The 26,034-nt window shown below is 44.0% G+C and overlaps 1 protein-coding gene and 1 pseudogene across 1 annotated transcript; one reads left to right on the forward strand and one right to left on the reverse strand.

Annotated features, from left to right (window-relative positions):
* LOC8067572 (protein DWARF 53) lies at nt 9,259-13,700 on the forward strand. Its single transcript, XM_021461250.1, has 3 exons — nt 9,259-10,655; nt 11,068-11,296; nt 11,425-13,700. The coding sequence occupies exons 1-3, from the start codon at nt 9,469-9,471 to the stop codon at nt 13,261-13,263; spliced, it is 3,255 nt and encodes a 1,084-aa protein (XP_021316925.1). The 5' UTR covers nt 9,259-9,468; the 3' UTR covers nt 13,264-13,700.
* On the reverse strand, nt 16,484-24,819 carry LOC8079956 (annotated as a pseudogene).

Consider the following 26,034-nt stretch of genomic DNA (forward strand, 5'->3'; position numbering starts at 1 on the left):
CTTTAAGTCTTATTTAGACTCTAAGTCCACATTGTTCGAGGTAATAAATAACTTTAGACTCTTTATGATAGACACGTTGCATGATTATGGGTTTATCTCCGCTTGGTCGCTGGCACTCAAAGTACTTACAATGCAGACTTTATCATAGAGTCTAAAGTTATTTATTACTTTGAACAATGTGGACTTAGAGTCTAAATAAGACTTGGAGTCTTGTTTTTTCTACCTCTTTCTTCAATAAATATGCTGCCACATCAGCAAAATACCATAAATAATATGTAATTAATTGTCTTGGACTCTGTGATAGAGTCTTGCATTGTGAGTGTCCTAAGACGTTCAAGTGCATGTTGTTTATATACTCAAACTCTTCTATCTTAATGACAATGATGCACAAAAATCTTTTGCATATTAAAGAAAATGAAAGCTATAATTTGTGTAAAGTACCTATTGGAGTATTGGTAAAGATAACCTTGCTGCCATGAGTCTATAGTATTTCAAAATTTATTGTTAGATTGCTCGCATGGTATTATATATATATATATATATATATATGAAATATTGGTTCTAATGTAACTATATATATAACTCATATTGTTAACATTAACATGCGATAACACACAATAATTAAACTTGGAATCCATGAATGAAAGATATATTCCATTTTTTATCTTAATAATCAGCAATCATGTAGCACCCAAAAAATTGTTTTCTTTTAAATAGATGAATTTGAACTTATTAAGTAATTTTGGTGAAGCATTGCAATTTAGGAAAATAATAAATTTTGAGAAATTTAAACCTAATATAAGTTTAGAATAATATTTTTGTTGCATACATGCTGGTGCATTTCTTTTATGTGATGAGTGGTTTTGAACAAAGGAATTTGAATTAAAATTTCATTTTGAAAAAAGTTTGAAAATTTATTTGGAAAAATAAAAAGGAAAAAGGTTTTCTCCTTCCCCCTTCTCTCTTTTCGGCCTTTTGGCCCAGATCTTCCTCCCCCCCCCCCCCGCGCCTCTCCCTCTTTCTCTTAGGCCTGGCCCAGCCGGCTCCCCCCTTTCCCCCTCCTCTCTCTCTCTCTCTGGCGGCTGATGGGTGGGGCCCACCCGTCAGGTCCTTCCTCTCCCCCAAACCGCCGCCCTGCTTCTCTCTCTCTCTCTGCTGAACCGACGAAGCCGCACCCCGCGCCCACGATCTCCCCCTCCCCACCGCGTATCGGCTTGAAGTGGAGAGCCCCCGCGCACCCGAGCACTCCCCCTCCCCCATTCTCTTTTCTCCTTGCCTTTGCTCCGCTCGTCCTTGCGCAGAGAACCGTCGCCGGAGTAGCAAGCGCCGCCGCGCGTCGTCCCTCCGTTTGGAGCTCTTTTCGCCGCGTTCGTCGCTTTGGTGAGCTTCCTCTCCCCTCCCGCTCTCTCCCATCCATTTTCCGAGGAAAACGAGGTCTCCAAGCACCCCGGCCGCGTTCGCCGGAGAAGCTCTCCGCCGCCGGCCATGGCGCGGCAACTCGGGCGCTTCCCGAGTCGCTCCGAGGCCGGGAGCGAGTTCCCCTCGTCCTCCTCTTTCTTTAGAAGCTTTCGGTTTGGGAAACCATGGCCTGTAGCCCCCTCGCGACCTTCTCCGGCGACCTCTGCCTCGTCGGCAATGGCGGCGCCGCCGCGCCCTCCCTCCCCTCCGACCGGCGCGCCACCTCCTTCCCTCCCTCTGTTTCTTTTGTTTAATCTCGCACGTCCATTTCCAATCGAACGGCCGAGAAGGGCCCATACCCCTTCGGGGCAAATTTTGCTAAAGAGTCCCCCAGAAATCTTGATTTTGTGCCCGCGGTCCAAAGCGTCTTCTCAAAAATGTTTTCGGTTTTTGAAAGCGTAAAATCGTTTACTCAGATTCAAAATACGTTTTCAGATATTACAGTTTTGCCACTGATTTCATTTAGCTCATAAAATGTTGGTTTTAACTCCGATTTGACCCGTTCAAATTGCGTTAGATTCGTAATCACGAGATCTGCGTGTTAGTAAACTTGGTTTAACAATTTGAAACATTTTAATTTTGTGACCCTATTTAATTAATTATTTTTCTAAAGAAAAATCTTAGAAAATTCATATCTTCTCCGTTTTAGCTCCGAATCGATCCGTTCAAGTTGCGTTAGTTTCGCGATTTCATAAGCTTCGCGTTGGTACCATTGTTGTCTAGGTTCACCACTATTAGGTTTCCTAGATAAATACAAGTCCGTAGATAGCCTTTGCAGTCCCGTTTAATGAGTAGATTTCGCGTCGTAACTCCGTTTTCCATGAATTTCTCGTTGACGTGATCGTAGCAGCGTGTAGATGATTTTGGAAAACTTTTATTTGCATTTATTTACTGCTGGTGTACTGTTCTAATTGTAATCTTGTTTGCTTCGTGTATGTCTGTCTCCGATTGTTTGCGTGTTGATAATCGATGACCGGGATTAGACAGTGGGCATTACTTCGGTGATCAAGATCAGAGCCTTGGAAGCAAGTAAGATCAGCAGGACCAGCAGGAGCAATTGAATCAAGGCAAGTACAGCATTTGGGTTTTAATTCTATGACCATGATCTTGTGACTAGATTAATATAAAGCAACAAATAATAATAATGACTTTTTAGCAACTTGAGGATTTATTCGTAAGTGATAACCGAGATGAAAGTGCAACCATGAGGGCTATAATGGCTCTGGCTTTAGTCAAGTATGAGTAATTTTTCTAGCTTGTTAGAGGTTACCTGTGTGGCGCAAATGGGGGATAGCAAACCGTGGATCCCCTGCGGGGTAGAATCACACGGACTGACTACCGAAACCAAGCGGCCCTAACTTGTTAGACGAACCTTTGAAAGACTTCATAGTGATCCCTGCCGACCTACCTTGGTAGTGGGTTACGAGGCTGATCACCTCGGGCGAAAGGGTAAATCATGACTCATGGGTAAAGATGTACAACCTCTGCAGAGTGTTAAAAACTGGTATACTAGTCGTGCTCACGGTCATGAGCGGCCCTGGAGATTCTTACATTAAGGGTGATGAATCTTGTTGTGTTAAGATACTCATTGCTTATTATTTAATGTTTTATATTATTTATGTCACATTGATCATGAGATTGTGGGAGCTATACAATCTAGTTGCTATACTTGTGGAGTTCGACATGGACTCACTCTTGTTATTCCCCCCACACCTCAGGAGAGGAGTTTAGGCTTGTGATCAACCAGTCAGTTGGATCCTGTAGAGTGAAGTTAACACCCGAAGTTTGGAGTTATATTCCGTGGTTTACTGCCTAAGGTTGTTTCTGATTTACTATGTACGCATTATAATTTATGCGTTGTCCTTTGATATTACCCCTTATTTGTAGCTATATGGGAGGCTTGTCTTCTAAAACTCACATATGGTGCATATCTGATTTTGTCCTTAAAATCGGGTGTTACAAATCAACATTAGTCTATAATACGTGTCGGCAAAGCATATGGGATATTTTTTACCACCAATATGTAATCCAATGCTATTTCGGAAGAGTATGCTAGAATAATTATTTGAAGCACTACAATTATTATGTGGTGGTGAGGGGCCCAGATGTCACTTTTGACAGCTTTTGGATCGTAAAGCTATGAGTGTGATGTTTGTGGTGTACGTTGATGGAAGTTGGTCATTTTTGTGTCGATCCACCCATTGAGTTTTTGTTTTTGTTTTTATGAGGCCATCTATCGTTTTTATCTTTATGCGATCGATTTTGACCAAAAGGGATTGGCCGTGATAGATTCGTCATGTTGTAAAGATCTTTTCTTCTTCTTTCTGTTGACGTCTACTCTCTCTATGTCCCTATTTAAATGTGGTCATGAGATGGTATCGATCAAACTTTTTAAATTTAACTAAGTTTATAAAAAATGTTAGCAATATTTATATCTCTAAATAACTTTTTATAAAAAAGACTTAACGATATATCTAATAATACTAATTATATACTATAAATATTAATTTATTTTATATATTTAGTAAAAGTTAAGTATTTTTAACTCCTCGAGAAACGAGAGCAAAAGATAAAAGGGGAGTAATAAGTGCATGGGCATGATATGCATATAATATAGCTAGCTAGTGCTTCTGTGTGTCACTAAAGGAAATAACAAAGAAACCATTAAAATGCATGAATGGAGGGCTTGTTCATTTGTCTGGAAAGTTATAATTGAAAGTATTGATTTATTGTGAGAGAAAAAATACATCAAAATGACCGACAAAAATTCTTTTTTTTTTGCGGACAAAATGAGTGACAAATTCGATGGATAAACTTAAGCGAATTATCTAGTAGCTTTAACCTTACTACAACATAATAGGTAAATTAAAGTGTATTGCGTGGCAGTAATAATACAACTTTAATTTGTGCACCACCAACAACAAGCATTATTGAAATATATACCAAGAGCAAGAGAAGATAATAATGGTGTGGGTGAAATTAAGCAACAGGAAAAGAACGCATGGTGTCATGCATTTTGATGATGAGTGAAAGGAAGGATCGGGATCCATGGAAAGCACAAGCACTGGAATGGATGGTGGTTGGCCAGGTGGACACGCAACATCAACATCTATCTGTTGGGTGGTGGTGCACGTCCAACTCCAATCTTTTTGCAATTTGCAGTGGTGGTCCCGTGTGCATTGCATCGCATCCTGATCCTGATAATGACTAGAAAGTAGGTCCCTGTTCCCTGTGCTGTGCATGAGCATCACGCTTGGATGCTTGCACCTTCCATCCATGACTCATCGTTTAGCTTTTTAGACTCTTCATTCCATGACTAGTTGAAAGAAAGACCTTTTATATACGTATATGTATCAGGTGATGAATCGAAGGGACAAAAACCTCAGGGCCCACATGTTTTGATTAATTGAAGAATATGTTCCTTAGATATGGTTGGTTAGTACTAGTTGTATTGCACACAATAATAAGCAAAAAGTCTAATATTTGACATGGTTGGTTGGGTTCATGAACCTACCCACCCACCCGGTTTGAGTCTTCAACTTGGCACAAATACTTATATTTTTTTAGATTTATTAAGGATTTAACGACGTTATGCTTTCAGTGGTAGGAGATGTCATCGTCTGTTGCGAAGCGCCCGTGGTGACTTTGTGAATTTCGAGATCTGTCAGATTAGTCCTTCGGAGCTGCTCATAGAAATAGGATGAGTGTGCATGCGTTATGAGCTTCTGCGTTATACTGTGTAATTCGCAAATGATGATGATATGTTCTGTGATGGTGCTACATTACGATAGATCATGTAGGGCCCCGCAAAGATACGTTTTGAACTTAGCCTACCTATATGACCCTGTTTAGACTAATTAAAATAAATCATCAGTTCCTCCACTTCAGATTATGTTGTTTTGACTTTTCTAGATAAAAAAACTTTAACTAATCCAGATAGCCTAGCTTAGAGTTTAGTTATAGTCTACCTTAAACTATTTAACCACTCAAAATTTTGATAAATGTTAGCTAGTCCCCTCTAGCTATATTACAACATACAAAAATTTAGTTGATCTAGATAAGACCTATGTCTATACACTTTTTTGATAACCTATGTCTATACACTTAGTGCAACTCTGTCAGAGTTTTCAAAACAAGCTGTCAACTAAAATTTGAGGGCTCGATCATAACCATAGGTCCAGTACTAGTAGGACCCTGTTCAAGCCCTCAAATCTCACCCTCCGTCCTTTAATCTCGCGGGAGTCAACCCCCGTTCCTATTTGAGAATTGACTTGTTTAGCTTACTCCCGCACCCACTCTCCTCTTCCCCCCTCAATTTCGGCACCCCATTGGAACACAGACGCAGCCAGGATATGATGGGCAAGGGGCTATGTCCCCTGCACATAAGGATGCTATTGATGAGGGACATGTATGTAATAGAGATGCTTGCATTACACATTCATTCCTGTCATGAGTGGTCGTTTTTTAGACTCTTCCATGCATGATCATTTGAAAGAAAAGACCATACATATGTATCAGGTGATGAAAGTAGAAAAACCTGAGGGCCAACATGTTTGGATTAGTCCTTGTTTAGTTGCCAAAAAATTCTGGGAAACGCTACTGTAGCACTTTCATTTGTATTTGACAAACATTGTCGAATCATAGAGTAACTAGACTCATAAGATTCGTCTCGCAAATTATAGGTAAACTATGCAATTAGTTTTTATTTTTATCTATATTTAATACTCTATGTATGTGTCGCAATATTTGATGTGACGGAGAATCTTGAAAAGTTTTTGGTTTTTGGGTGAAGGCTTGACGAATATGTTCCCTTACATGTGATTGGTTAGCAGTTGTAATAATAAGCAAATAGTATAAGTTTTGTCCAGAAAGGATGGATGAGTGGTACCTGTCAATGCCTCAATGGTGATGATATGTTCTATGCTGGTTTGCTACATTATGATAGATCGTGTTGGGGTCCAAAGATACGTTTTGAGCTTAGCCTCCTATAAATGACTCTGTTTACATTGATTAATTAAACTAAATTACTACCCTTCCCATTATAAATTATAAATTATTTTGATTTTTTAGATACATTATTTTGCTATGCATCTAGATTTAGACTATGTCTAAATACACGCTGTAATAAAAAGTAGATATTTAAAAAGTCAAAACAACATATAATTTAGATACAGTGAAGAGAGGAGTAACGTAAAAAAACCTTAATTAGCTAATCAGTAGTTTAGTTTATAGCCTACTTTAAAATATTTAATCACTCAAATTATAAAAGAAAATATTAGCTAGTTTGCTCTAGCTACTACAACTTATAAAAAAAAATTAGCTAATCTAGGTGAGACTTTTGTCTAGATTATAAGACATGGTATTAAAATGGAGGAGGAGTAAGGAAGAGACAAAAAGATGCTTATCCGTGAAAAGGGCCAGGGTGCCTTTCGGACAAAAGTCGACCACATCAAGAGCAGCAAGGACCCTCAAGTAGTCGTCGACAGCCACCGCTGCCCGTTTGTTTGCCCTTTCACGTTCACTGCCTTGTGGGCCCCACATCCACTACAAGCACCGCAGACTAGCTGCAATATTGCTACGTGCACTCACCAAGACGCCCTCCGCTGAGAAAAGATATGTAGGCCTTGTTCAGTTGGCAAAATTGTTGAATTTTGGATAGCGTAGCACTTTTGTTTGTACTCCCTCCGTCCCAAATTATTAGTCATTCCAAGAATTTTGGAGAGTCAAAGTTTTTCAAGTTTGACCAAATTTATATAGCAAAATAATAACATTTTTTGTACCAACCAAGTATCATTAGATTCTTTGTTAGTTATATTTTCATAGTGTACCTATTTTATGACATAAATCTTTATATTTCTCTCTATATTTTTGGTCAAACTTAAAAATACTTTGACTCTCCAAGATTTTTGGAATGACTTATAATTTAGAACGGAGGGAGTATTTGATAATTATTATCTAATTATGGACTAACTAGGCTCAAAAGATTCATCTCGCAAATTATAGGTAAATTGTATAATTAGTTTTTATTTTCATCTATATTTAATACTCTATGCATGTGCTGCAAGATTCGAAGTAACGGAGAATCTTAAATTTGTTTAGGAACTAAACAAGGTTGTAGTCATTGAATTGACTACAGTAAATACAATTGTTTTTTTAATGAAGTGTTGTCTATGTATGTTGACATCTTTGAGCACACATATGTACAACAGGAAAACAATAATACAACAAGACATGTGTATCATGATACTAAAACTAACATATATGTCTATATCTTAGTAAAGTTGAGGAGTCTACTTCTTCAAAGTTAAGAGAATACTAAAAGAATAACAACTTGTATTCAGAAAAATTTCACCCTAAAGGAAAAAGAATCGTTATGTAACGTTCAGCCAAGATACGAAAGCGATGTATTACCATCAACAAAGTTGTAGAGCAGAGATATAACTAAACTACATTGGCTTGGTTGTGCCATCAACATCATTGTGTGCTTGGAGTGTAATTTTTCTATGATTTGAGTGAGCAAGAGCCATAGCAAAAAAAAATGTTAGATGGTTGCGGGTTAATATATGGCATGTAAAGTTGTTAACCATGTTGCTCTTACTACAACATGGTGTGGTGATCTAGGCCCTTTTTGGCTGGTGCTGACACCTGATGCTGATGTTAATTTATTATGAGAGAAAAATATTATTTCATAGCTGAAAAATAATATTGATAAGTTTAAGCGAATATGACTCTATAAAGGGTCTACTTGGCAGGGCTCCTCACAAGGGTATATGCTTTTTACTAAAAAAAACCGCTTCTTCACAAAAACGTTTAGCAGGGCTCCTCTGGAGGAGCCAGCGTCGGAAAGAAGCCCTGCTAAACAGGCTCTTGATGTCTTCCTATGGTGGGCGAAAATATGTGATTCTAATGGCCTTGTTTAGTTCACCCAAAAAACCAAAAAACTTTTCAAGATTTTCCATCACATCGAATCTTACGACACATGCACGAAGCATTAAATATAAACAAAAACAAAAACCAATTGCACAGTTTGCCTGTAAATCATGAGATAAAATTTTGAAGCCTGGTTAGTCCATAATTAGACAATATTTGCTAAATAAAAACGAAAATGTTATAATACCCAAAATCAAAAAAAAATTGGAACTAAACAAGGCCTCAAGAAACTGGGTGCTGCATGTGTACGTGTTGCAATTTGGGAGAGGATCTAGGTGTCGATCTTTCGGAAAGAATGACGAGCCACTCACAGCACACAGTGGAAGAAAGAACAGAGCGCAGCAGCAGCGCAGGGGTGGGTATCCAGATCCACAGCAGTGGAAAAAGCGAGGCACGGGGTGCTCTCCACCGAGGCTATTATGTTTAGTTTAAAAAATTTTACAAAATTTTTCAAATCTAACAGCGTATGTATAGAATATTAAATATAAATAAAAAATTGATTATATAATTTAGCTATGATTTATGAGATAAATCTTTTAAGTCTACTTAGTCTATAATTAAATGATATCTATCAAATATAAATAAAAACCAGGCCCGAATTTCCCACAAATACACCAATGCCATACCATACCAGGTGCGTGGGCCCCGCCGCATCACCATCACCCCCAGGCCCATGCACTGCTTGCCGTGAGTGACGCGTGGGGCCCACCGTAGCAGCAACGACATCTCCCAAAAGCATCAGCAGCAGCCTTCTGCGCCAGCAATTTTGTTTTTTTTTTCTTTTTTTTTCCCTCCACTGAAAAAAACAGGGAAAGCAGAATAAAAGATGAATAGAAAATGGTGAAGATATATATATATATAAAATAGAGCAGCAGCAGCACCTGCCCCATTTCCCATTTCCCATTCCCTGCGAGTCCTCTCATCAACTGGTGGAGCAAGGAACGACAACAACCACCTCCACCTTTTTGCGCAGCCACCCTCCGCCTTGCCGTTATTTCCCCTTTCACTCCTCGCGTTTTTACACTTGGCTCCCATGCCCAGTCAAATCTAATCCCAATCCACTCCTCCCCTCCCCCCGCCATGCCGACGCCGGTGCCCGCCGCGCGCCAGTGCCTCGCCCCGCCCGCCGTCACGGCGCTCGACGCCGCCGTCGCCTCCGCGCGCCGCCGGGCGCACGCGCAGACCACCTCCCTCCACCTCATCGCCTCGCTGCTCGCGCCCACCGCCGCCCCGCTGCTCCGCGACGCGCTCGCCCGCGCCCGTAGCGCTGCCTACTCGCCGCGCCTCCAGCTCAAGGCGCTCGACCTCTGCTTCGCCGTCTCCCTCGACCGCCTCCCCTCCACCCCAACCTCCTCCTCCGCCTCCAGCAGCAATGACCAGCACGAGCCCCCCGTCGCCAACTCCCTCATGGCCGCCATCAAGCGCTCCCAGGCCAACCAGCGCCGGAACCCGGACACGTTCCACTTCTACCACCACCACCACCAGGCGGCGGCGTCCACCAACGCCGTCAAGGTCGACCTCTCCCACCTCGTGCTCGCCATCCTCGACGATCCGCTCGTCAGCCGCGTCTTCGCCGACGCCGGCTTCCGCAGCAACGAGATCAAGGTCGCCATCCTCCGCCCCGCGCCGCCCGTCCCGCTGCTGGCCCGCGCCGGCCTCCCCACGCGCGCCCGCCCGCCGCCGCTCTTCCTCTGCAGCTTCGCGGCCGCGGACGACGCCGACGTCCCCTCGCCCGCCGGAGCCGCGCCGGGGGAAGACAACTGCCGCCGCATCGCCGACATCCTCGCCCGCGGACGCAACCCCATGCTCGTCGGCGTCGGGGCCGCGTCCGCCGCTGCAGACTTCGCCAACGCGTCACCGTACCGCATCCTCCCCGTCGGCCCTGCCTCCGTCAATCAAAATCAAACGGACCTCCTCGCCGTCGCGACGCCCGGTTCTGGGATCATCTTCAGCATCGGTGACCTCAAGGACCTGGTGCCCGACGAGGCCGACCTGCAGGACGCGGCTCGCAGGGTGGTGGCGGAGGTCACGCGCCTGCTCGAGACGCACAGAGCGGCCGGCCGCCACACGGTCTGGGTCATGGGCTGGTCGGCCACCTACGAGACCTACCTCGCCTTCCTTTCCAAGTTCCCGCTCGTCGACAAGGACTGGGAACTCCAGCTGCTGCCAATCACCGCCGTGCGCGACGCCGGCCCTGCAGCCGGACTCGTGCCTCCTCCAGCTCCAGCAACCACGGTTGCTGCCTTGTCCATGCCTGCCACTACAAGGTACTACTCCTTTTCTATCCATCGCCAGATCACTTGTTTATTTTTTTTTATTGTGCATCCATGTGCGGCGATTGCTGTGCTAGTAGTCTATCACAAGTGTTTGCTTGTCACCACGAGTACTGTGATTACTTTATGACACTGTTCTTGACTAGTTTAATGTTTTGTAGACTGGAGTTGTGTGCTTGCCCTTTCTAGTATGATGTTTCCACACATGTCTGATAGCCTCATTTGGACATCTTACAGTTTGAGTCTTGTATAATATTTCCTTCTCTTGTGGAAGGAGTTAATAACAAGGCGTAACATGTGCTGTTTGTTGCAAAGTGACATAGCTACCAGACGACTCTTGTTTATGTTTTTCAAGTCATGCTCATTAGCATCGGCAGGATCTAACAGTTCCACTTGTAATTTGCAGCTTCATGGAGTCGTTTGTTCCTTTTGGAGGTTTTCTGTGCGATCCCTATGAAGCAAATTCCTGCCCTCAGGCCCTGCGATGTCAACAGTGCAACGATAGATATGAGCAAGAAGTTGCAACTATCATTAGAGGAAGTGGCATTACAGCTGAAGCTCACCAAGATGGTCTACCATCCATGCTGCAGAATGGCAGCATGATGGGTCCTAACAATGGGTTTGATGTGCTCAAGGTGTGAGGCTACTTCTATCTTTTAGAATTTTGAAGTTAAATAGTGAATGCAACTTGTACAGCTTGCTGATAGATGAATAGTTTTCGATTTGATTGGTATAAAAGATGTACAGTTTTTCTTCAGTGCAGGTTAGAGATGATCAGATGGTATTGAGTACGAAAATACAGAATCTGAAGAAGAAGTGGAATGAGTACTGCCTACGACTCCATCAAGGTTGCAATAGGATCAACAGAGATCCATGCCAGTTATTTCGACATCACATCGATGTTCGACAAATAAATGCAGACCTTGTATTGAACCTTCAAGTCAGGCAATCAAAGAGTGATGAACCCCTTCAAGATAGGGCTGTGCCATCCCAACATAGCAACTCATCACATTGCGACAACCCTGAAGATCATGCGGCACCATCATCTGCTGCACCTGTGGCCACTGACTTGGAGTTGGCCACCCCTCGTGGATCTTCTTCCAAGGATTCAAGTATTGCACTGTGTAAACATGTAAAGGATGCTGAAGGGTCGATCCAGCTGATGCCCAAGAAGGTTGATGATCTGAATCTTAAGCCTCACTTCTCTGTACAGCCTTACACTTGCTTCAGGAGTTCCTTAAATCGGGATCAAACTTCACCTAGTGCTCTGCATTCAGCAGCTTCAGGGGGTGCTTCTGCCTTTGGCCAATGGCAGAGGCCTTCACCCCTCCCAGCACAAAGTTATGATTTGAGCAATTACAAGCTACTCATGGAACGTCTGTTTAAGGCTGTTGGGAGGCAGGAGGAAGCCTTGAGTGCTATTTGTGCATCCATTGAGCGGTGTAGGTCAATGGAGAGGCGTCGTGGTGCAAACAAGAAGAACGACATATGGTTTAGTTTTTATGGCCCGGATAGCATTGCCAAGCGGAGAGTTGGTGAGGCACTTGCTGAGCTGATGCACGGTGGCTCAGAGAACCTGATATATCTGGACCTAAGCCTCCATGACTGGGGTAACCCCAATTTCAGAGGAAAGCGTGCCACAGACTGTATAGCTGAAGAGTTGAGAAAGAAGCGTCATTCAGTTATCTTCCTTGACAATATTGACAGGGCTGACTGCCTTGTTCAGGAGAGCCTGATTCATGCCATGGAGACTGGCAGGTACAAAGATTTGCATGGGGGACGGGTGGCTGACCTTAATAACTCGATTGTGGTGTTGTCTACAAGAATGATCCAAGGATGTCAGGACGCCTCTCTTGGGATGGAAGAGGACAATGCTTTTTCAGAAGAAAAGGTTGTGGCAGCTCGTGGACATCAACTGAAGATCATAGTTGAGCCAGGCACAGCCAACATCGGTGAAGACCCTGGAGGCAAAGTTGTAGTTTCCTCAAGGCATTCCTTGAGAAACAGTCAAGCATCTTTGTTCTCTAGTTCTTTGAGTAAGCGGAAGCTCCACATCTCTGATGGGCAAGAAAAGACAGCAGAATCACCGAGCACTTCAAAGCGACTGCATAGAAGATCAAGCGTTCCATTCGACTTGAACCTCCCAGGTGATGAGGCTGAAGCCCATGATGGTGATGATGACAGCAGTAGCAGCCATGAGAACTCGTCCGGTGATCCAGAGGGATCTGTGGGCAACCTCTTACGTTCAGTGGATGAGTCAATCAATTTCAAACCATTTGACTTTGGCAAACTTTGTGAGGACATCCTGCAGGAGTTTAGCAGTACAATGAGCAAGACTCTAGGCTCCAGGTGCAGGCTGGAGATCGACGCTGTGGCTATGGAGCAAGTAGTGGCAGCGGCATGGGCATCCGATTCACATGAGAAGAGGCCTGTGCGGACGTGGGTGGAGCAGGTGTTTGCCAGGACCCTTGAGCAGCTGAAGGTCAGGTGTAAGAATTTGAGTAGCTCTACTCTGAGATTGGTTGCCTGTGAGGATGAAATGCCGGTAAAAGAAGATGCTTTTGGAGCTTTCCTTCCCTCGACAATAATTCTGGATTGGTGATGGTGATATGTGTCTGTATAGGGTTTGCATTATTGCTAGCTGTAAGTATTGTTAGCATATAGTACTGGTTGGCCACCCCACCCACCCATAGTCCATAGTAGCATATAGTAGTGTACTAGTATAGCATCATATCATTATTTGGTCGCTAAAAAATAATGTAATTAAGCTGTATGTACGTACGTAGTCTAGCAAGCTACTCGTTGAAGTCGATGACTCGGGGCTTGGCAAATTAGGCAGGGTCTGTCATCAGATCATGAGGTTCTGACCCCTTAGCTACTTCAAAGCATCACAAGCTGTATTGTGATCATGGTTCGTCCCTCTGATTGATGGTTCTGAATAAATTGTATTGTTGCTCGGACGTGTGTATATTTGTTAATGTATTTGCAAGGCCATGATGGCCTTTCTTTGTGGAATTCCATATCCTGATGCAATTCAAACTGGCCGACAACTTGCATTGTTTCTGTGGTGCTGATTAGCTAGGCTGGTCAAGCCTCTTTGTGACGCACTCTTCTGAGTTAGTCTTAACAGAGAAGTTTATGTTGAGAGGTTTGCACTGTCCCTGTGAGAAGTTTGTAAGCTTTGCTATTGACAGTAAGATGATATTAATAAGACCTTTATCATGTCATATTGAGAAAGTTAGTCTTAACATTCTATTTGGTGCTCTTATTTTCAGATTATTTGCTTGACTTGAAGGGTTTAGGGTTTAATCCATCACTAAAGGAAGTTGGAATGGATATTTTTACACTTCAACCTGTGAGGCAACCTGAATCTTGTTATTTGTTCACCATCGGTTTTCCTGTTAGATGCATGTCTATTGAATATTGATTACAATGGGACAACAGAAACTTTCTCTCATATCAGCTCTGCTGTTCAATAATCCCCCTCTGTGCACCTTGCAACCGAAAATGATTTTAGCTTTGGTGTACGGTAGTATTCCATTCATCCAACCAAACAATTTGTTTGCAGGTAATCTGTGAAACAGGTGAAGGACCAACTTCCCCATGGATATCATTCAGAGTTCTGTTTGCAGTTATTCAAGACAATATATCATCAGTGGCAAGGGAGCTTCTCATCCATCATTATGAGGAGCTGAAGGTACTATAAGCTTGAAAAGTTAAAGTTATAAGGTAGGTCTTTATTGTGGTTTGTATGGTGTGTGCTGAACCACCGTTTCAATCTTTCCACATGACAGGAAAGCATAATAACTCGCCAAGAAATGGTGAAGAAAATGATAATAATAGTTGGAGAGAGAGTACTTTTGGAGGCCTTGAAGAAGCTTCATTACTGTGTAAGTTCATAGTTGCATGCATTTTCTTGTTTCATGTCAAACCTGAGGACCTTTCGAGACTTGTGTTATACAAGTTCAAGCTTGTATAGGAAGGACTTGGTAACACATTTTGTTTCCCAATTTCACCGTAATAACCTGCTAAAGGTTGTTTTACTAAATGCTGATTGCATGAGCCTGGCTGCATAACAGAAGGCTTCTTTTCAGTTTTGAAACCCAAACCTGTATCTTTTTTTGAAGCAAAAGCAATTGATTTGTGTCTCATGAATAGTATGGACATGCAACTGTTTCCATACAAATTAGTCATAACAAGGCTGTTATGTGCTTAATCTACTTTTAACATTTCTAATAGTTGAGTTGTTTGATGGTTCATGGTAAGCGAGATTGATAGGAAATTATCAAATAACTTCATGCCACTTGAGCACTAGTAGTTATGTGCAAAGAGAAACTATTACAATTAGGGATGTTCAACCAATGGTTTATGGGTCTAGTCAAAACCTTCCTTATCCTTAATTGCTCCACTTGCTTAGACTTGATGATTGACCAGTTTGTAATGGTTTGAAATAACCTGTTTGTCCAGCCGTCGTACAATATTTTTTTTTACTCTTCTCAGGATGATCTTAAGTGTTCCAAATAAGTAATGTGCACTACCTTTTTTCTTACTGGCATCTACATTACTTTCTTATTGTCTTCTTTTTGCAGCCATCATTGTGGTACAAGCCTTCTGTTGAAGCAGTATCTAGTGATTCTGTAATGGCAGCACCAGAACAATTATCCTTGGATAAGGCAGGTGGAGATTGTTGATTGACTCTGAGGGTTAACCATGCTGATTCACATGCACCAAATGCTGTGTCTGAACATGCCACAGTTGTTAGCACCAAAGGATGTGATACCCTTGCAGCGGATATGGTGCCCAAACGTCAAGATTTATTCTGCTGTTGCCATGTGTGGGGCTTGTACAAGTGCAGAGATCCTCCTGTACAGATGGTGCCACCTGGAAACTCTGCAACCTCGTGTGCCAGAAACCAAGATTCCTTTGTATTGTAGGGAGAGTGGCAGCCTTTTGAGGACAATTTCTGAAAGCTCTTCATCTCCTGGCGGGAAGTTTGCAAATCCGGCACACCAACCACAAGAACAGGACGTCCTTCTCTAGCACAAAGTTAATACCTCCCAAACCAAACCCATGGAGTTTCTGCTCCAGGCGTCACTACATGAATCTGCTGTACCAAGCTTTGGAAATTCCAAAAGTACAGGCGTGAAACAACTCAATTCTGCACCGAGAATGACACCTGAAGGCTAGAAATTCCTTTCCCTGGGTATTGCGTCACCTAGCCCAGCACCTCGTGATTTAGTAAAATGCCAGGCCAATTCGACAGTGGTTGCCATATCTCCAGTTCATGTGCCAGGTAAGCCTCTCTGTGCAAGACGATTGCTGCCTACCAAATATTATTGGATCATTAAGGTTGTCATTTCTGTGCAGGCCATGGAAAATCACCATCCATGAAGATCGAGGGCCATGATTCGCTGGTGCTGAGTGTGAAAAATTGAGGCACCTAGTTCAGGGGCCAACCGTTTGAGAAAATGGTGTGCTGGCTTGCTCTGCAGATTGATTGCAACCTTTGAATCATGATGAAACATAATATAATGGTGCAAGGGAGGGGAAGGATCGGATATCCCTAATTTTTTTACAATTTAGTCCTTTTTCTGAAACAAATTTTATTTATGTCACTAAGGAACCAAATGCAAATTTATCTCAGAAAAAAGCTAAAAAAAAAAAATTGGGTGGAGATATGCCAACTTCCGAGACCTGCAACTCTACTTTGCCCTCACCCGCCGGTGGAGATTCTGTTTGCCATCATAGGTACTACCCTACCCCAATAGTCTAGTGCGATCACATGCTTCATAAGGTCTGGTTTTCAAAGGTCCATTTAATTTTTAATTTTGATGATCAGGAATCCAGCAACCGTGGAAGCCGTAGGGCAGCTGGCCATATGGGAACCTGACGCGCGCAATCTCTTGGAACGTCGTGGCATCCAGGACCAGCGCAGAGCCATCTCCACAAGCGCCACTTACAATGGATATCACCACCCCTGTTTGTTAGACAACAGATTTATTTGTGTTGTAATCGTGATATATATATATATATATATATATATATATATGTAAATAAACAAATCAATCAAATAAACTGACCGTCGTCTTCGTGGATTATTTCTCCGGGCCTGGCCACGAAGAAAGGCTCCGAGGGCACGGCGCCCTCCTCGTGCCACCTCATTCATCTCTGCCGTCTTCTTGAGGAGGTCTATCTTGGTGATGGTGTTGGGGAAGTTGCAGGGCCGGCCGGCGAACCCCACAGGCATAGGCCGGCGTATCTGTATGTCTTGCCGACGAACGCCGGGTTGATGCTGCACATGTCCATGCCGCGGCCGTGCTCCTCCGGCTCCCACCACCGTTTCTAGCTCGCCAAATGGGCTGCCATCCAACGGTACCGGCAAACCCTGCCGCCGTCAATTAAACGACACGTCAATACCAAAAGAAATGTCAATCAAATAAACGCTCGTGCTACCACTGCCTCCGTTAATCATTTAACACAGACAGACATCTTAAAAAAACAATTAATTAAAATAGTCTATTAACCAAGGCAGATAGGTAAATAAATATGATCGCCTCGGTTAAATAATTAGCAGAGGCAGTGTGTTTTCAAGACAACTGCCTCTGTCGAAGGCAGGCAACCTCACATTAACGGAGGCGACTCCCTAGTGTGTCCGCCTCTTTTGTATATTTGTGCTCTGTAGAACTTAACTATATGTTCTTGTGAGATTACCCACGCCCCAACCAATTTAAAAAACCATCCATCTACATGCGTTATTATTATTATTTTTGACCGAAAGCATGGCTGTTATTGTCGTTGTTTACTAGCTTCTCTTGTATAATAAGCAAACCCAACATTGCTGTAATCATATGTTGGTCTAGCTTGATCTTGACTATGTGCTCCAGAATATTGAACCTAAAGATCCTAACGCAATGCACCCTGAATTACGCTAATGCGAAAAAGTTGTATGATGCTGAAATAGCTAAGTGGAAGGAGTCTCTTGGTCTCATGTTCCCAAAAAAAAATCTCTATAGTGGAGGGAACAAGTGGAGCAATCCCAGTTTCTATGAATGCTAATGAATACCTTAGCAAAATTGAAGAACGTTCATTATCTAAAAAGGCAAAATTGAAGCAATATAGGTGCGATCTACAAAATATTATGCTACCACTCTTATCAAGAAGCTGAGTAGCTGACTAATGGTGAATATTGATGGAACTGACATGAGGGAAATGCATATCACAGATGTTTAGTTGTCTGTTTTATGAGGGTATAGGGGTTTATACCCTCACAGCTAGTCCCCGAGCTCCATGTATTGTGATGCGACACGCCATCTTGAGCTTCTTCGACCAGTGAGGCTTGACGTCTCCAACCAGCAAAGAAAGTCGCTCGAATAGTTGTGACAATAGTTCGGAAGATAGTCGACCACAATTGACACCGAAGAAGCAGGTTGTCTGAATAATGCATGGTGCTCTTAAGAAAAAAGATTTTTTTTTCTTGATGAAGTGTACCCACTTTACTGTTCTGAAAAGTATAGTCTTTCAAAAAGCAACCATATTCACCGTAAGGTGAAGTGTGCCCACTTAGTCCCCGAGCCTGTTAGTAGGTGACGTAGACACGTGGTACCAAGGTTAAAAAGAAAAGTCCACGTAGAAATTTTGATACTGAGATGCATCGCCAGATGCATCGTACCGATGTAGTCCCCGAACTTGCTGGAAGGCAAGGTAAGAGCCTTGTAGCAAGGTCTAAAAAATTTAAATTTGCCCCTCGGTTGTATATGAGTCCAATTCATATGTAACTGAGAAGAGCAATCCTCAAGCTGTGGTCGGAGAATAATTGAAGCAAGTCCCGAGTACAACGTAGGAAGTGATTGATGAGTCCCCGAGCACGGTTGGGAATATAAACCTGCTCGGTGGTCGGCATAGTCCCCAAGCACGGCGTAGGGACTGGTGGACAAGTCCCCAAGCGTGGTTGAGAACATAAACGTGCTCGGTGGTCGGCACAGTCCTCAAGCACAGCGTAGAGACCAGTCGACAAGTCCCCAAGCGTGGTTGGAAACGTAAACTTGCTCGGTGGTCGGAGCAGTTCCCGAGCACAGCGTAGGGGATGGTCGACGAGTCCCCGAGCGTAGCTTGTTACTGGACCAAGCTCCAGCTCTGGTCTGGCCAACAATCTAGAGCATAAGGTGCGAAACCTAGGCACACGTTGAAAGCCCCGGTTTGGTTTTGGATAATTGATGAAACCCTAGTACTAACCTCTATACTAAGTGTGTGTAGACTTAATGAGGTTGGTACATGCCAAGTGATGGAGCAAGTGATGATCATGGTGATGATGGTGTTGACCACAAGATGATCAAGTGCTCAACTTGAAAAGAAGAAAGAGAAAAACAAAACCCTATGGAGATCAAGGCAAAGGTATTGCTTAGGGTTTTGGTTTTGGTGATCAAGACACCATAGAGGGTGTGATCACATTTAGGATAGATAGCCGTACTATAAAGAGGGGAATTCTTTGGCTAAGCGGTTATCAAGTGCCACTAGGTGTCTTTGTTCTTGTGCATGCATTTAGAACCTAGTGAGCTAACTTAACTCCTTCGAAGAAAATATTTGTGAAAATGCTAACACACGTGCACTTGTTGGTACACACGTTGTGGTGTTGGCACACTTTGAGAAGGAGGTGGAGTTTGAAGAGTAGAGAGAGGATGGGTTCCTCTCTCCCTCCCGCCGAGCTTGCGAGGCGGGATTCGGCGCTTTTCGAGAAAATGAAGTGCATATTTTCTATTGCGCCGGTGGAAAATTTGGAGAAGTCGCGGGAGTGTTTCTCGCTGAGAAAACACTCACCGGACGCTGGCTTCTGGAGCACCGGACGCTGAGTTTGAGCGTCCGGTGCAGACAGTGCCTGGTCCAGCTAGGGTAAGGCACCGGACGCTGGCTTGAGCGTCCGGTGGTGCGCGTCCGGTGAGTGTTTTCTCAGCGAGAAACACTCCCGCGACTTCTCCAAATTTCCCACCGGCGCAATAGAAAATATGCACTTCATTTTCTCGAAAAGCGCCGAATCTCAAAGTGTGCCAACACCACAACGTGTGTACCAACAAGTGCACGTGTGTTAGCATTTTTACAAATATTTTCTTCGAAGGAGTTAAGTTAGCTCACTAGGTTCTAAATGCATGCACAAGAACAAAGACACCTAGTGGCACTTGATAACCGCTTAGCCAAAGAATTCCCCTCTTTATAGTACGTCTATCTATCCTAAATGTGATCACACCCTCTATGGTGTCTTGATCACCAAAACCAAAACCCTAAGCAATACCTTTGCCTTGATCTCCATAGGGTTTTGTTTTTCTCTTTCTTCTTTTCCAAGTTGAGTACTTGATCATCTTGTGGTCATCACCATCATCACCATGATCATCACTTGCTCCATCACTTGGCATGTACCAACCTCATTAAGTCTACACACACTTAGTATAGAGGTTAGTACTAGGGTTTCATCAATTATCCAAAACCAAACTAGGGCTTTCACCATATCGACCTATGAGAGTATAGGGGTTTATACCCCACAAATAGTTAACTATCAGTTCTCTATATGAGTAACAATGAGTGAAGTGGTACCTTGCGAAGCCATACAACTAATTTATACACAAAAACCAAGAAACTTTGCGAGAAATGAAAGATGGAGGACCATGTATTTAACAGTGGAGAACTGACTACTGACTGCAAGGACCCATGCATTAAGCTTGCAGTGGACTATATTATTAACTTTGCTCGAACCTAGAATCATATAATATAATACAAGCATATTATTTAGTCCTTGGGGTTACCACTTACTAAGGGTTTGTTGGATTCACCCAACTAAAGTTTTAAAGCTAAACTTTAGCCAGCAAAATTTTCTCAACTAAACTTTAATTTGGGTGTTTAGATTAAAGTAGCTAAACTTTAGCTGGTTGTTTAGCTAGGTGATTCAAATCCAAACATACCCTAATAAAAGGCTTGCTTTTTTCTGTGGTTGTGGTGGGTGGGGGAGGGGGGGTAGCCTGTTTAGTTATCCCCAAAAAACTTTTTACTCCGTCTATTGAATATTTAGACACATGCATGGAGTATTAAATATAAATAGAAAAATAACTAATTGTACAGTTTACATAGAAGCCGCGAGATAAATCTTTTAAGCCTAATTAGTCCATAATTAGGCATAATTGTTGCAGTAACAGACATGTGCTAATGGTGGATTAATTAGGCTTAATAAATTTATCCCGCAGTTTTTAGGCGAGTTATGTAATTAGTTTTTTAATTAGTATCCGAACACCCATTCCGACATGCGGTAAAATATTTGATCTGACACCCAAAACTTTTCACCCACGAACTAAACAAGGCTCGGCCCGCGAAACCGAAAAGTTTTTGGGTATTGTAGCACATTTGTAACTATAGTAATTAATGTACAATCATGTGCTGATTAAGCTTAAAAGATTCGTCTTGTAAAATAAATGTAAACTTGTGATTAGTTATTTTTTAATTTATATTTAATGCTTTATATATATGTGGCTAAACATTCGACGAAAGTTTTTAGAGGAAAACTAAACAGGGTCTACTAGATGGTCCACAAATTAAAGCCTAGCTAGAATAGAAAATCAAAAAATAAAGCCTAGAATAGAAAAAATGTGCAACAAGCTAGCATGCATACCTGGCGTTCGGCAAGAGGTCCTTGTCCTTGTCAGTGCTGAAGGATCTGAGTCTGCGGAGGAGAAGCGTGTGGATGATGGTGGGGTCGCCGTAGTGCTCGCAGCAGTCGACGATGACCGCGGCACCGTCGACGTCGTCGTACGCATTGATGTAGTGGATGGCCATGAACGGCGGCACCTCGACGTACGGTGGCGACCGTGTTCCCGGTGGACCTGCACATGACGTGCATGTAGCTGCCGGACGCCGGGAGCCAGTCGAAGGCGTAGTAGGGGGCGAGCTCCGACCTGATGAGGCTGGTGGCGGAGTACCGGAGCGGCATCTCCGGCACCACCACGTACTTGTCCGTGACGGCGAACGAGTGCATCCATCCCGGCATGGGGCCGCCACGGCAGTCCACTCTGCCTATCACCTTCCTCTCGTTGCTCCCAGACGCCATCCTGACGACAAGGTAGCCCGGCCGCTGCCGGGCCAGATCCGGGAGCACCGTCAGGAGCCCGTCGCCGCCGGTGGTCGTGATGGGGTGCGCGGACTGTATCATCATGCCGCCAAGCTTGTCCGCGTACCTGAACTTGCCCACCGTGTCCAGCGTGTCGGGGTCTATTAGGATGGAGCTCTTGGTGGTCTCGGTGAGGGTGAGGCACAGCACCTGGCGGCGGCCGTCGTCCCCGACGACGACCGGCAGCGGCAGCACGGCGCTGTTGGGGTTGTCCGTGACCGTGAGCGCGGCGCCGGTGAGGGTGCCGACGACGTTGCGCACGCGGTCGAGCAGGCTGCTGTTGGGCGGGCACTGCGAGAACTCGCGCAGGACGGGGCGCCCGTTGGCCCTTGCGGACGTGTAGGCGTCCGACTCGATCTGCCGGTGCGCTCCCGTGGCGCGGCCGTGTCGGAAGGAGACGCGGACGAGCGTGGCGTAGCCGTCGAACAGGTGGTCGAACGCGTGGTCACCCACGTCCCACAGCCCCGGCCCGTTCTGCATATATATATATATACAATAAAGATAGGACTCCTCCAACAGTCAACAGAACAACACCAGCAGCAGCGCTTTGGGTCATAACTTCTGAACCAGATGGTGGGGGCGCCCACTCCACCGGTCCAACTCTCATCTCGTTCTTATCCACCCATCCATTTTCTATCTAGCACAAGCACCAAGCAAATACTCTCTCTCTCTCTCTCCTTCGGAGCCTCACAACCAACTCTGACGGAGCGCCGGGGGTTGTTTCCGGCGAGATGGATCCCACAGGAGCGTGGCAGCCGGCGAGCGTTCACACAGGATGCCTCGAAGTCGCTTGCTAGCTAGGCCAAGGACCTCTCAGCATCTCGCTCGGTGATGATGGAAAAGGCCCATCCACTGCCTCCCCACAACCTTCAAGGCCATCGATCGAATCCATGTGCAAGAAGACATCAGTGGCCTTCCATGGTGAGGCAGCATGGCGCACCACCAGCAAGAGCCGATCACAACTGCGAGCTTTTTTTTATTTGGTCCGATTTTGGCCTGGTGGCATCGATTTTAGGTCTCGATCTATTGTTTGATTCTATTTGGTATTCATCTTGCCTTTCTCGTTTAGGTCTCAAACAATATATCGATTTGTTCTATGTGACTTCTGCTTCTCTCCACATCGCCGAGACTCCTGATCTATCTCCACACCATCGAATAGTGTTTATTTTGGGGGCTTCGATTTGATTTCGAACATCGGTTGGGATTATTGTATCCAAACTTTATTGTTGTAGTGTCTTGCGGCCTCTATTAGAGGTTGGACTGGACGTGTGGTCTGCCTTTGTTCCGGTGGTGACGGATCCGGTTCTGACTCGCTTGCACTAAAATTTTTGTGTGGGAACGAAAGAAAAAAATTTATTATTTTTTCGTCTGTGCCAGCGTTGAAGCTACCGGGAATAGCCAAGCTGGGAGGTTTCCTTCAACGACCAGGTCGCCTTGCCACCTCTCTTGCCGGACGCTGGTCCATGCAGAATGCCAGTGGAGTCTCTCGTTGCCGCCTCCGCCCGCACCGTCGTTGCTGCCGATCGAGACCTTCCGGCCGGGGACAGGCGGTATTAGTAGGGTGGATGTACTACCAAGCATGGGGATGAGGAGAACCGCCATGCTCTCGCGTGTCGTCGACGACGATGATGGCTCTTGGCGTACGTACGTGAGCGAGGATTGTTCTAGCTACCTAAGGCAGGGATTGGCGACGGAGAGGCTTGGTGCGCAGCGGAACGGTGAGATGTGTGTGTGTGTGTGTGTGTCTCTATATTCTCACACACAATTTCTTTGAGTGATGTTCTGCTCCAAGCATTCCTAATTAACTAACCAACATGCAAGAGCAACTGGACCAAAATAATGTAGTCTGGTTTGGCGTGCATTTCAATAGTGTTGGCTGATTGATGGATGCATTTGATGAATAGTGTTCATTTGGCTGATTTGAGGCATTGGTAACTGCAACCAACGTAGTGGTGACTAGCTAGGATAGTGATTTAATCTGACCTAATCCTGTGGGTTCATAGTTAACGTAGGACATTATTTTTTGGTAGCATATTACTGTTCAAACCTGCAACTGGATACGGGTAATCGAGGTTGGATTCCCTTGATCCACGAGGATAATGCAAAGTAAGTCATGGGAGTCACTTTCGGCTTTGGGCCTCATCTCCAAGGCAGGCACACAGCCATCATAAGAGACACGGACAACAATGGGCACCAACCGATATCCTTGTGTGTAGTGCAGCAGACAGTTTTGTTTTGTTTTTTTCGGTCTACGCATTTCTATGATAATTGCAATAGTCCGATGACTGAACCAACCGATGCCTCTGGCCTTTTTTATTCTTCAAGCACCATCTGGATGGAGCTTGCCTGTTGTGAATAGAACTGTTCTCTAGCTTGCGTTGTGATCGATGATAGCTCAGCTGATAGAACACTACGACGAAAGGTGGGTCCCAATTGTTCGTGACTATGAATTTTTTTTTTTAAAGTTCTGATTTGAGAGTTTCTGCTGGAACAGAGGAAAAAAAATCAGACCATCAAATACGAGGAGAACCCCTCAAATTAAAAGTAGGAGCTCTGATTTGAAGGCTGTCGCTGGAGATACTCTTTAGAGGGGGACAATTAACATGTAGCGAGTGTTAGATATTTAAGCAATCTCCATATCAATTTAATCCAGAAAAATAGCCGCATAAATATGATGACATATAAATTTAACATGGCAATGATATAGTTATATATTGTCAAAATCATTACATCATGATTTAAAACATGTGAACATGGTATATTGAAATTATATATCATACCAGCAAACATAATCATTTTATAAATCATAGCAGCAACCAGCAAGTATTACTACATGTTCATAAACCGCATCAACAAAATGATCTTGTGCATCAAACCAAATCATAAAAGATATAAAATATATGATCATGAGAACAACAAAGTTGAAGTTGAGAGTGCACCTAGAGGAGGGTCCCGTGCCGGAGGCATTGTAGGCTTTATTCTCACTAATACCAGCCATGGAAGCAGTGAGTTTAATTAATGTCGTGGACCTCAGTCGATGCAGGAAGGTGTTCGTAGTGTCGATTCCCGCGAACGCTCCAGAGGAAAAAGAGGACGACGTCGGCGGCGTGCGGAGGGAGCAGTCCCTAAAAACCTAATCGCCTGCAACCCCGAGCAGGGTTCGCAGACGAGCGGCGGTTCTAGAGGCACCTTGCTCTCCCGATACTTCATACGCGCGGAGCACCAGATGGAGATCGCCTTCAAGTAGCGGAGGATGATTCTGGTGTTTCTCGGATTAGTCTTTGATCACCTTCAAGTAGCAGAGGATGATTCTTGTGTTTCTCGGGATAGTCTTTGATCACCTTCAAGTAGCAGAGGATGATTATGGTGTTTCTCGGGTTAGTCTTTGATCACCTTCAAGTAGCAGAGGGTGATTCTTGTGTTTCTCGGATTAGTCTTTGATCACCTTCAGGTAGCAGAGGATGATTATGGTGTTTCTCGGGTTAGTCTTTGATCACCCTCAAGTAGCAGAAGATGATTCTAGTGTTTCTCGAGTTAGTCTTTCTCCAGACGGAACTTAGGATTTTATTCTTACAGGCAGAGGATGATTTTGGTGTTTCTCTGGTTAGTCTTTCTCCAGACGGGACTCGAGATTTTATTCTCGCAGGTAGAGGCAGGAGAAGGGATCGCAGTCAACTCAAGAGACAGACAAACAAGCAAAGAGTTCGTAACAGACAAAGATTAATCGTGATAATACAAAAGAAGAAACTCACGTTATTATGAGTTTTGATTGGCGGCACGGCCTGGGCGGCGGCAGTGCGCGCACGTGTGGCACGCCTTTGTACTTTTCTCAACTTCTCAATATAGAAGGATAAAATCCAACCATATAAGTCTAGTTAATGTTTTATCAATATATCCCGTATTGTATTAATTATACACCGAGTTTATTGATTTACTAAATGTATATGGGCCAAGCCCATTATAAATCCACAGCAAGACACCAAGTTTTGTCCGTCGAAGAAGCTGTAGGTAGGAGATATGTATGTCGACGATCGAAACGCTGCTGGGGTCCTTATTATGAATTTAGTACAGCAGGCCTTGCTGATAAGAAAGGAGGATATGTATATGCCCGGCCGGTAACCCCAGCAGCGTTTATACAGCAGGTCCTTCGCCTATTATGAATTTATAGTACACAATCGTTTTTGAGAGGTATATAGAGTAGCTAAGCATGCATTACTCCTGATCCTACTA

This window comes from Sorghum bicolor, chromosome 5 (assembly GCF_000003195.3).
Source record: "Sorghum bicolor cultivar BTx623 chromosome 5, Sorghum_bicolor_NCBIv3, whole genome shotgun sequence".
Classification (NCBI taxonomy): domain Eukaryota; kingdom Viridiplantae; phylum Streptophyta; class Magnoliopsida; order Poales; family Poaceae; genus Sorghum; species Sorghum bicolor.

Bases quoted from the DNA above. Each gene is read 5' to 3' on its own strand.
- LOC8067572 (XM_021461250.1), top strand. From the start codon at position 9,469: ATGCCGACGCCGGTGCCCGCCGCGCGCCAGTGCCTCGCCCCGCCCGCC. The intron at 10,656-11,067 runs GTACTACTCCTT...TGTAATTTGCAG, and splicing joins TCCATGCCTGCCACTACAAG to CTTCATGGAGTCGTTTGTTC. The intron at 11,297-11,424 runs GTGTGAGGCTAC...TCTTCAGTGCAG, and splicing joins ATGGGTTTGATGTGCTCAAG to GTTAGAGATGATCAGATGGT.